The sequence below is a fragment of the Pelophylax lessonae genome (genome assembly GCF_965119305.1).
Source record: "Pelophylax lessonae genome assembly, chromosome: 12".
NCBI classification, from domain to species: Eukaryota; Metazoa; Chordata; class Amphibia; order Anura; family Ranidae; genus Pelophylax; species Pelophylax lessonae.
Genome location: NC_138779.1, coordinates 23,891,738 through 23,904,363, shown reverse-complemented (window position 1 = coordinate 23,904,363; position 12,626 = coordinate 23,891,738). Strand labels below are relative to the sequence as shown.

At 46.0% G+C, this 12,626-nt stretch overlaps 1 protein-coding gene across 5 annotated transcripts in view; it reads left to right on the top strand.

The window, feature by feature from the left end:
• FEZ1 (fasciculation and elongation protein zeta 1) overlaps positions 1-12,626 on the top strand; it is a 139,411-nt gene that overhangs the window by 68,640 nt on the left and 58,145 nt on the right. For 4 of the 5 annotated variants that reach the window (XR_014225964.1, XM_082273334.1, XM_082273331.1 and 1 more), the window contains exon 4: positions 157-243. The exons of the other annotated variant lie outside the window; for it this stretch is intronic. Coding sequence is in view for 3 of the 4 variants with exons in the window: in XM_082273334.1 (XP_082129460.1) it covers positions 157-243 (87 nt within the window). In the remaining variant the exon portion in view is untranslated. The remainder of the gene's footprint in view (positions 1-156; positions 244-12,626) is intronic. 5 annotated transcript variants of the gene reach the window in all.

Here is a 12,626-nt window from a genome sequence, read left to right as displayed (position 1 = left end):
ATATATAAACATAACATACAAGGAAGATAAAAATAAATCTGTGCAAAATCTTGTTTTCCTCTAAATGATGGTTTGGGGTGTAGACAATAGCTCTGTTGTACTGCGGATTGTTGTGCGATGAGCACTGAACAAAACGGTTCCGTCATCTCATTCCAGTTCCATGAGAAGGAGGAGGAGGAGCTGAATGAAAAGAGTGAAAATGATTCGGGGATTAACGAGGAGCCATTGTTAACGGCAGACCAGGTAATGAGTTGTCACTTTAATTTTTGGCTTTATAAAAGAATTAAGTTTGTGTTTAATCATAGAAATTGGCCAAACTGATCTGTCAGTGGTGGGGAACAGAAAATTATTGTATGTAGCAACCCAGCAATTATGTTACAGTTTTCATTGTCTGACTCAGGGCCAGGACAAGGGGGGGGGGGGGGGCAGGAGGGCCGACTGCCCTGGGCACAGGGGCAGACTGGCAACTTTCAGCCCAGGGGGCAAGTACCAAAAGTAGAGGCCCATGGTGCAGTGACTCAGCCTCCATCCCACTCTCCCTCCTCCCATCCTCCTCCTGACCCCCATTCCAGGCTGAAGCCTGCTCCAGGTACTCTCTACTCACCAGCTGAATCCGGGTTCCCAACCTGGCCAGCAGGGGGTGGTTGGGGGGAGCTGGGACAGCTCAGTTGGGGCTGGTCAGAGGAGGAGAGCCCCAAGTGGGCCATGGAACCAGCCTCTGCTCAGACACAGCTTACACCATTCATGCTAGGCAGGGGCGCCTGTGCTCTGTCATTGTCTTTATCCCGCACTCAGTAGGTCAGTGAGAGACTTTTTACTTCTCTTCACCAGGAATCCTTTAGGCATGTCTGTGGCAGAAGTGGTGCAGCCTTTTTACAGGACATCAGAGCGGCCCAGGGGGCAATTGCCCCCCGCCCCCTGGCCCAGTCCTCCCCTGCCTGGGCACAATGGTTTATTGCAGGAATGGGGCACCCTGATCCTAACCCTAAGGGAAACAGGGTGGGGGCAGTTTGGCATCCTTGCCCTGGGCACTGGATGACCTTCTCCCGGCACTGGTCTGACTTACCATAGCAAAATGGAAGCTAGTTGATGTGGACAAGTCAGATACTTTCTGTGCGCTTGTTTTCAAACTGAGGCCCCATTGTCTTAAAAGGAATATATATATATATATATATATATATATATATATATATATATATATATATATATATAGATACATACATACAGTATCTCACAAAATGAGGTACATCCCTCAAATTTTAGTAAATATTTTATTATATCTTTTCATGTGACAACACTGAAGAAATGACACTTTGCTACAATGTAAAGTAGTGAGCGTACAGCTTGTATAAGGCCCCGTTCACATTGCCGCGATCCGACTTGGGGGGGGGCGACCTCCGAGGTCACGGTGCGAGCAGCACGCCGCGACCTCGGAGCGGCCGCCACGGACTTCATAACATTGAAGTCTATGGCGGTCGCCTCCGGGTCGCCCCAAAGAAGCTCCGGACCCTTTTTCTAAGTCAGAGCAACTTGTGTCGCTCCTATTAGAACGGGTCCGCAGCTTCCCTATGTAAGGCGACCTACGGCGACCTGTGAGGCGACCAGGTCGCCTTAGTGTGAAAGGGGACTAACAGTGTAAATTTGCTGTCCCTCCAAAATAACTCAACACACAGCCATTAATGTCTAAACCGCTGGCAACAGAAGTGAGTACACCCCTAAAGTAAAATGTCCGAATTGGGCCCAAACTGCCAATATGTTGTGTGGCCACCATTATTTTCCAGCACTGCCTTAACCCTCTTGGGCATGGAGTTCACCAGAGCTTCACAGGTTTCCACTGGGGTCCTCTTCCACTCTTCCATGATGACATCACAGAGCTGGTGGATGTTAGAGACCTTGCACTCCTCCACCTTCTGTTTGAGGATGCCACACAGATGCTGAATAGGGTTTAGGTCTGGAGACATGCTTGGCCAGTCCATCACCTTTACCCTCAGCTTCTTTAGCAAGGCAGTGGTCATCTTGAAGGTGTGTTTGGGGTCTTTATCATGTTGAAATATTTTTTTGTAAAAATATTTACAAAAACTTAAGGGGTGTACTCACTTTTGTGAGATACTGTATATATACATACACTCTCCGGCCATTTTATTAGGTACACCTGTTCAATTGCTTGGTAACACAAATCACTAATCAGCCAATCACATGGCAGCAACTTCAGCAAGACGTCTTGCTGAAATTCAAACTGAGCATCAGAATGGGGAAGAAAGGGGATTTAGGTGACCTTGAACGTCGCAAAGTTGTTGGTGCCAGACGGGCTGGTCTGAGTATTTCAAAATCTGCTGGGATTTTTACGCACAACCATCTCTCAGGATTACAAAGAATGGTGGGAAAAAGAGAAAATATCCAGTAAGCGGCAGTTGTGTGGAGGAAAACGCCTTGTTGATGTCAGAGGCCAGAAGAGAATGGACAGAGGTTCCAGATGATAGAAAGGCAACAGTAACTCAAATAATCCAAGGTATGCAGAATACCATCTCTGAACGTACAACGTACAGCACATCCAAAGTTGAAGCAGATGTGCTACAGCAGCAGAAGACTCCACTCCTGTCAGCTAAGAACAAGAAACCGAGGCTACAATTCACACAGACTCACCAAAATTGGACCATAGAAGATTGGAAAAACGTTGCCTGGTCTGAGTCTCGATTTCAGCTGCGACATTCAGATGGTGGGGTCAGAATTTGGTGCATGGATCCATCCTGCCTTGTATCAATGGTTCAGGCTGGTGGTGTAATGGTGTGGGGGATATTTTCTTGGCACACTTTGGGCCCCTTAGTACCAATTGAGCATGTTATAAACCCCACGGCCTGAGTATTGTTGCTGACCATGTCCATCCCTTCATGACTACAGTGTCCCCATCTTCTGATGGCTCCTTCCAGCAGGATAATGCACCATGTCACAAAGCTCCAATCATCTCACCACTGGTTTCTTCACCATGACAATGAGGTCACTGTCCTCCAATGGCCTCCACACTCATCACATCTCATCCAATAGAGCACCTTTGGAACGGGAGATTCCCATCATAGATGTACAGACCGACAAATCTGCAGCAACTGTGTTATCAGTGATGTTATTATGTCACTATGGAGCAAAATCTCTGAGGAATGTTTCCAACACCTTGTTGAATCTATTTAATGAAGAATGAAGGCAAAAGGGGGTCCAACCTGGTACTAGCAAGGTGCACCTAATAAAGTGTCCAAGGAGTTCTTCCTGCTTTGCAGTGCTGTACAATGGTTATTCTTTACTGGTCCCTCCCACAATTCAAGTCTTTGAGTTAGACAACTTGTTGAAAACAATACAATGCCTGGGTGGCTGATTTCTTTTTTCAACAGCTGTTAAAGTGGGATTATGAATGAGGGCGAGTTAAATACAGAGCACCCCCTGGTGGTTAATCTACAATAGGAGTAGATTTGGACGTGCATCTAAATTGACCTTCTTCTGAAGTAGGATCCATGTTCAGGTCACCCTTCAGAGGCTACTGATAGGCAGTGTAGAAGTGAGGTGATGCCTCCTCACCGCCTATTCCAACCCCATTTTCGCCGAAAAGCACACTGCAATGCACACAGTTGCAAGGCATGTGCAGCGCTTCTCCGTTTACTTGAATGTGTCGCATTCGATCGCTACAAGTCAGGTATACTTTGCTGCAGGTGTGAAGCCAAACATCGCGATCGCAGCATGTGAACACCCCAGGCCGCTGCTATTGCAGATTAAAGAGGAACTGCCGTCGGCTCACATAATTTGTAATAAAAACATATTTGCCATTCTGAAGCTTCCCTCCATCCACTTTGCATATTATTTTATAAATACTGTGATTCTGTACTTGCCAAATATGCTGCAGACCTCTCCCTCCACTAAGTCTGACTGAAGCCATTTTAACTGTGGGCAGCTGAAGCTGCTGCCTGTTCACTTCCTGGATTTACACAGACATATATATATATATATATATATATATATATATATATACACACACACACAGACACACACACACATACATATATACATATATATATATATATATATATATATATATATATATACACACAGACACACACACACACATATATATATATATATATATATATATATATATATATATATATACAAACACACCACTGCTTACCTGCACATTTCTCCTCTCTCGATGAATACTCATGGATCTCTGCTGTCTTCTATTATCTCCGCCCTCGTCCAGCCCCCTCCAGCTCTGCAGCTCTCCTTGGCTTTCCTATGACTCATCCCTCCTCTCTCACTGACAAACTCTAACGAGAGTGAGAGATGTGCATGATGTCATTAGCCTAGGCAGTGATGGCGAACCTTGACACTCCAGATGTTTTGGAACTACATTTCCCATGATGCTCAACTACACTGCAGAGTGCATGAGCATCATGGGAAATGTAGTTCCAAAACATCTGGGGTGCCAAGGTTCGCCGTCCTTGTCCTAGACTAATTTCCAGACAAGAAAGAAGAAGTGAGCTGTATAAGGTATTTACTGGCAGAAAAAAAAAAAGTTTTACTATCCAAAGTTAAAACAAGGGAAGAGGATTTAATAGGTAGAAAGATCAAAAAATGACTGAAGAAGAGCCGCTTTAAGGGGGGGGGGGGGGGGGGGGTTGTCAGGCATCAAAAAAACACGGCTAAACCAAGCATTTTTACTGACCTTAACTGCACTAAATAAAGCTTAACAAAATAAGGGAAAGCAAGCATGTAACCCCTTCCTGCCTGCCCTAGCATCCTTTGTAAAAGTTTTGAACACCCAGGGGTTGGGAAGAGTCGGCAATCATGCAAACACCACGAATGGCTGTCACGGTGGTCACATGATCAGGAACCGGTCCTGGTGGCTACTGATTGTTAGTGGGAACCGAGAGTTGTCTGTGACGGCTTAGTCTCTGTGCTGGGAGCGTGTTCTCAGCATTAAACATCGGCCTCTCCTTGGATTCATATGTGCGGCGCCAACAGGATAAACACAGACGGGCTGCAACAGGTTAAACACGTAAAAGTCACAATAACAATTAAAGTACTATAATAATAATTCATATGAGTGCTCACAGATATTTGTCCCTTTAAGAGACTGGTGGAGTTCATGATATAGACTACATTTTGCGGGGGTGTGTTTGCTGTGCATTATCACTCGCCCACTGCTGTGTGTTGTGCAGCTGCGCTGCAATGCATTGTAATAACGCATCTCAGTGGTTTACATTTTCTCTTTTTTAACTTTATTGCATGTTAACAAATGGTCCATTCAACTCTCTGCACAACAGCGCATTGCAACGTGCTACTGTGTGCTGTAAGGCTTTGTATAAAAATGCAGCATATGGACATAGGCGTGCGCATTGGGGTGTGCCTGGGCACACCCTAATCAATATGTGCACTGCTGATTCCCTCTACTTACTGGGCTTCCCCACCTTGTTGGCTCCCCTGCCTTGCAGTGCTGCTGGCTTCCCTCCTCTCCTCTCCCCCCCGGCTGCTGTTGGGGATGTTTGAGGATGGAGAACGGGGGAAGGGGCTAGTAAATAGTTCCTTTTCTAAATGATCACAGTGAACACACTCGCTCACTGTGTCCATTCATAACTGTGTTTAATATGCTTCAGTTTGTGAATGAACAGGAAGCCGCTCAGCACAGAGCACTTCCCATTTATTCACTGAGGCTGCAGAGAAAGGCTGGTTTGTTTGAGCTTTGGCGCGCACACCCTAATGCAGTAGGCTGCACATACCTATGCATATGGATATGATGCATTTTTATGCAACGCTAGGGCCTCTGGGCATACAGGTGGGCCCCAACGGCATTGGGGAATCAGTGCGGTCGGGCGGAGGGGCAATTACAGAAGGATGCCCCTTTACATGCATATCTCCAGGGGCTGACTGGCAATGTTCAGCCCAGGGGGCAAGTACAAAACAGAGGCCCATGGTGCAGCGACTCGGCCCCCCTCCCATTCTCCCTCTTCCCGGCCTACTCCAGACCCCCATTCCAGGCTGAAGCTCTGCTCCAGGCAGTGGCGGCTGGTGTATACGGGGTGCATGGGCGCCGCCCCCCCATCCATGCGTCCGGTCCCTAATCTACATGTGGGGCGCCGGACTCATGAAGTTCAATGGGGCTTTTTTTTTTTTTAACCATGTGATTAGAGCCAGAGACTCTCACAGGCTAAAAAAAAAGGTGGGCTCGGGGCGCAGAGCACTGCGCCCCGAGCCCACCCAGTTGTGTGACAATAGCGAATGAAAATCCGCTATTGTCACACAGATCCTCCTCCTGGCCAATCAGGAAGCGGGTTTTGAGATCCGTTTCCCGATTGGCCGAAAGGAGAAGCCATGCCATTGGGCATGGAGGAGGAGGGAGGAGACGCAGAAAACGGGGAAAAAGCTGAAGCCACCGCCGCCTTGCTGCTGCATGTCCTGTCTCCTGTCTCCCCTGTCCGGTCTCCTGTCTCCCCTGTCCGGTCTACTGTCTCCCCTGTCCTGTCCCCCCTGTCCTTTCTCCTGTCTTCCCTCTCTCCTGTCTCGATGTGGTCAGGGGGGGTGGTCGGGGGGGTATGGTGTGTGGCCTGGTGTGGTCTGGGGGGGTATGGTGTGGCGTGGTCTCTCTCCCTCCCCCCCGGCCCATGGAGCACCAGTCGCCACTGGCTCCAAGTACTCTCTACTGACCTGGCCAGCAGAGGGTGGTTGGGGGGGGGGGAGCTGGGACAGCTCAGTTGGGGCTGGCTGGGGGAGAGGCTTCAGTGGGGCCAGAACTGGCCTCTGCTCAGACACAGTTTACACCTTCCAAGCTGGGTGGGAGGCCTGCGCTCTGTCCTTCTTCAACCCGCACTCATTAGGGACTTTTTACTTTTCTTCACCAGGAATCCTTTAGGCATGTCTTTGGCCGAAGCAGTGCAGCCCTCTTTTGGAGCAACAGAGCGGCCCAGGGGGGCAATTTCCCCCCCCCCTGCCCCCTGGCCCAGTCCTCCCCTGCATATCTCTATATAAGGATAGGAAGTTCTCTCGCCAAGAGATATTTGTTCCTCTTCTATTGCTCAGCATTCAGACGTGTTTGATAAATGTATTGTATAAGGATGAATAGAGACAGATTGTTCATTGTTTTCATTGCCATGCTTTGTGAAGAACATTTGACTTGCTTTTAGCCATTATGCTGCAAGAACCAACACTTGTGGAATGATTTAGCAAATTGGTATGCTTGTCCCAACTTGTGTGATGTCTTGGTATATACAGTATATTCCAACACCGGGATCTGCATTGTGGGATTGAGACTTTTATTGTATAGAAAAATAAATGCCCCCAACAAATCATACATCAAAAGGAGTTCTCTCCGGGTTCAAAAGGAATCGGCTATGCAGTGGAAAATCATATACAGCATGTTTGCTGTTTTACCTGCTAAATGGCTTTCAATTATGTACAGCCGATCTCTGCATGCTCTGCCACATTTTACAGCTAGATCACTTTGGTACATCTTGGTTACTCCCTGGATCATCTCCCTTGGATTGGACTGCAACAGGTTAAAAAAAAAAAAAAGGGGGGGGGGGGGTTGACGACTCGGGGTAGTGGGAAACTAGTGCCCATGCATCCTCCTCCAGCAATGAATCAGCATCACCACCTCTGATGATGCTGATTGATTCATTGCTGGAGGAGGATGCATGGACACTTTCCTGCTGTCCTGAGTCCCCCCCCCACTTAGGTAATAGATTGAGGAAAAGGACCTCCAAGGTGGTTTTCTCTGAAATACTGCCTGTACCTCGAGCCACACAGGAGAGGCAAAAGGAGCTTAGGGAAGTTAACAAGTGGCTGAGGAATTGGTGTAGGAAGGAGGGGTTTGGGTTCCTGGAGAACTGGGCTGACTTCTCAGTCGGCTACCGGCTCTTTAGTAAGGATGGGCTGCACCTTAATGGGGACGGTACAGCTCTTTTGGGGAGAAAGATGGCCACCGAGTTGGAGGGGCTTTTAAACTAGGAGACGGGGGGGAGGGCTCAGAAGTAGAATCAGTCAGGAGGGAGCAGAGGACTGAAGGCAGTTGTAGGGTCAACAGCGACAGTAGGTCAACAACATCAATTGGCGGGTCTGTGCGGGAGAACAGCAGACCAAACAGAAATAAACAAAACCGCCAATCACGTTTAACTTCCGTAAAACTAAGAGGGGTATATGCTAATGCCAGGAGCCTAGCTAATAAGATGGATGAGTTGGAAATGTTAGTACATGAGGAAGACATAGACCTTGTGGGAATAGCGGAGACTTGGTTCGACCCCTCACATGACTGGCTGGCCAATATCCAAGGGTATTCGGTGTACCGGAAGGACAGGGTTGGTAAAAGAGGGGGAGGGGTATGTCTCTATGTCAAGAACAATATAAAGGTGCTAGAAAGGAGTGACATTACGGATGGGATGAGCATGGATTTAGAATCTGTGTGGGTTGAACTCGATAGGGAAGAAGATAAGGGAAAAGTAGTTGTGGGGGTTTGCTATAGGCCACCTAACCAAGGGGAGGAGGTAGAGCTGGAATTTTTAGCACTAATAGGTAAAGCGGCAAAACTAGGATCAGTCATCATATTGGGGGACTTCAATTATCCCGACATTGACTGGGAAGAGGGGACTGCACACTCGCATAAGGCCCGGCTATTCACGGAAACCTTACAGGATAACTACATGTCGCAGTTGGTGGATTCCCCTACTAGAGAGAATGCTATCCTGGATCTATTGATCACTAATGACCCAGACATAATCTCGGAGGTAGGAGTCCAGGACAACCTGGGCTCTAGCGATCACAGGATGATCACATTTAGTATAAATAACAATATAAAAAGGCAAGTGGGGAACATAAGAACCCTAAACTTCAGAAGGGCAGACTTTCCAAAATTGTACTCATTGATGGAAAGGGTAAACTGGGACCAAACCCTGGGATCACTGACCACAGAGGAAAAATGGGAATGCTTTAGAACAATATTAAGCAAAGGCATCTTGCAGTGCATTCCTATGGGGAATAAATTTAGAAGAGACAAAGCCAAACCTGGCTGGCTAAACCGTAGCGTTAAAAAACTTATTAGGGGAAAAAAATTGGCCTTCAAGAAATATAAATCAGAGGGCACAGTATCGGCCTTCCAGCAATACAAGGAGGAAAATAAGAAGTGTAAACACGAAATCAAGATGGCTAAAATCAACTTTGAGAGACAAATAGCGGAGGATAGTAAAAAAAACCCAAAGAAATTCTTTAAATATATCAACAGCAAAAAAACTAGGGCAGAGCATATTGCACACATAATTAACGATGATGGGAGGATGGTTACAGAGGACACTGAAAAAGCAACCGTGCTGAATTCTTTTTTCTCGTCAGTCTTTACGCAGGAAAAGGAAGGGTACACTGACCATGACTGTATGGTTAGTAGTAATACACAGGACTTGCCACTATGGCTAACAGAGGGGGAAATCAGGGAAAGACTGGATAAACTTAACACAAACAAATCACCAGGCCCGGATGGCGTACATCCGAGAGTGCTCAAGGAACTCAGTATGGTTATATCTAGACCACTGTTCCTGATCTTTGCTGACAGTATTAGGACAGGAGATGTACCAGGGGATTGGAGGAAGGCTAACGTGATTCCGATATTCAAAAAGGGCCAGAGACATATCCCGGGAAATTATAGGCCTGTCAGTCTGACATCAATAATATGTAAACTTTTGGAGGGGATGATAAGGGACTATATCGTAGAGTATGCTAAAGACAACAACATCATCAGTAGTAACCAGCACGGGTTTACAAATGGGCGTTCTTGTCAAACCAATCTCTTAGCATTCTACGAGGAAGTGAGCTGTGAGCTAGATAGGGGGAGACCAGTGGATGTGGTGTACTTGGATTTCGCTAAGGCGTTTGATACAGTTCCCCACAAGCGCTTAATTTATAAAATAAGGTCTGCAGGTATCGACAGCAGGGTTTGCTCTTGGATACGGAATTGGCTAAAAGGCCGTGTCCAAAGGGTAGTAATAAACAGCGCATACTCAGACTGGTCTGAGGTAGTAAGCGGGGTGCCCCAGGGCTCAGTCCTGGGACCAACCTTGTTCAATTTATTCATAAACAGCATTGAGGAAGGGATCAGTAGTTCGTTATCAGTTTTTGCAGATGACACAAAATTGGCCAGGGCAATAACTGCACAGCATGAAGCAGATATCCTACAGAATGACCTGGACAAAATTACGGAGTGGGCAACGACATGGCAAATGAGGTTTAATGTGGAGAAGTGTAAGGTTTTGCACTTGGGGACCAAAAACATAAAAACACAATACACGTTAGGAGGGGAACCCTTGGGGGAATCAAAAATGGAGAAAGATTTGGGAGTCTTAGTTGATGATAGATTAGGCAACAGCATGCAATGCCAAGCGGCAGCTTCCAAAGCCAACAGAATATTAGCATGCATAAAGAAAGGGATGTATTCCAGAGATAAGACTATAATCCTTCCACTTTATAAAACTCTGGTCCGACCGCATCTGGAGTATTCTGTCCAGTTCTGGTCGCCAGTCCTCAGGAGGGATGTGTTGGAGCTGGAGAAAGTCCAGAGAAGGGCAACTAAACTGATTAGGGGGTTGGAGGACCTTACCTATGAAGAGCGGCTGCAATCGCTCGATTTATTTTCCCTGGAGAAAAGACGTCTGAGAGGGGACATGATAGCAATTTATAAATATCTTAATGGGGATCTCAGCTTAGAAGAAAAGCTGTTCATTCGAAGGAATTGCATGAGGACTCGAGGACATACAATGCGATTAGAGGAGAAGCGTTTTAACCTCAGGCAACGTGGGGGGTTCTTTACTGTTAGGGCTACAAGATTGTGGAATTGTCTACCACAAGAGGTGGTTTCTGCGGGTAGTATGGTGACTTTCAAAAGACTCTTAGACTTACATCTCAAGGATCAGGAGATTGAGGGCTATGTTAGATGATTACAGTCACACACACCTACACAGGTTGAACTGGATGGACTATTGTCTTTATTCAACCTCGCCTACTATGTAACTATGTAACTTTATTTTACTCCTTTTCAGTTCCGGTTCACATATGTGCAATGACAGACATTGCTTGTGATTCGGAGCGCACTGCTCTGAAAATCACACGCAATGTCTGTGTGATGTGAATTCAGCCATACAGATTGTATGGCTGAATTTGCATCGGATTCTAACACAACTCGCACAGGACCCTTTTTTGGGTCTGCACCAGAATCAGATCGCATGGGCATTCACACCAATGCGATCCGATTTATGTCCGAACTGACAGTTTGCACTGCGATATGCAAACTGATCTGGGGGCGTTGTGAACTTTGTATTGACACCCCCAGCGATTCGCATATGGCAGTGTGAACTCCCTGCGATTTGAATGCGATGTGGGGACCCGCAGTAGATTTGCAGGGTTCCCGCATCGCATATATGTGAACCGGCACTCTGGGTGACTCAGGAGATGAGCTTTCTTATCCTGTCAATCCCAGGGCTACACCTTTTCCCCATATCATCTTTTTATGGTGTGGGGTTAATGGGTGGGAGATAGGTATGCACAGCCTATTGCATTACGGTGTGCACCCCAAAGCTCAAACACACATTTAGCCTCGGCTGGGAAGTGCTCTGCGATGAATGGCTTCCTGTTCATTCACAAACTGAAGCACACAGTTTACTATGCTTCAGTTATGAATGAACCCAATGAGTGATTGGCACTAATAATATGCGCTGATAATACACATGTTTTGAGCTTCATGAAACCTGCCATCTACTGTTCTGGCAGTGGTAATTTTTATAATTGTAACGAGTAACTATGCAGCACAAAAAAAAAAATATCGGAGTAAAAGTATTAAAATCATTGAAAAAATGTAGTGAAGTAAAAGTGGAAGTAGGAGAAAAAAATTCTACTCTAGGAAAGTACAGATACCGCCTTTCCGTACTTAAGTACAGTAGTGAAGTAGTTCTACTTAGTTACTATACATCTCTGGCGGTCGTGCGACGCTGTACCTAAATAAAATTGATGTTCTTTTTTCCCACAAATAGAGCTTTCTTCTGGTCCTATTTGATCACCTCTGCAATTTTTATTTTTTGTGCTACAAACAAAAAAAGAGCGACAATTCTGAAAAAAAAAAAAAAAACAATATTTTTCACATCCTGCTATATAACATTCCCAAAAAAAAAAAATGTACAAATCTAATTTTTTCATCCTTTTAGGTTAATTTGTATTCTGCTACATATTTTCTGGTAAAAAAAAATCCCAATAAACGTAGTTTGATTGGTTTGCGCAAAAGTTATCGCGTCTACAAACTAGGGGAAAGATTTATGTATTTCTTTTTTTACTAGTAATGGCAGCGATCTGCGATATGTAGCGGGACTGTGATCGGACCCCTACCTGACATTTTTGACACTTTTGGGGGGGAGCAGTGACATTACTACAGTAATCAGTGCTAAAAATATGCACTGTTACTGTAATAATGACACTGGCAGGGAAGAGGTTAACCCAGGGGGGATCAAAAGGCCTAGGGGAGTGTTTTCTAACTGTATGGGGGAGGGACTTGTGGAATCAACACAGAGACAGAGTGTTTTTAAATAGAAGGATCACACTCTCTGTGTTCATTCCAGAGAGAA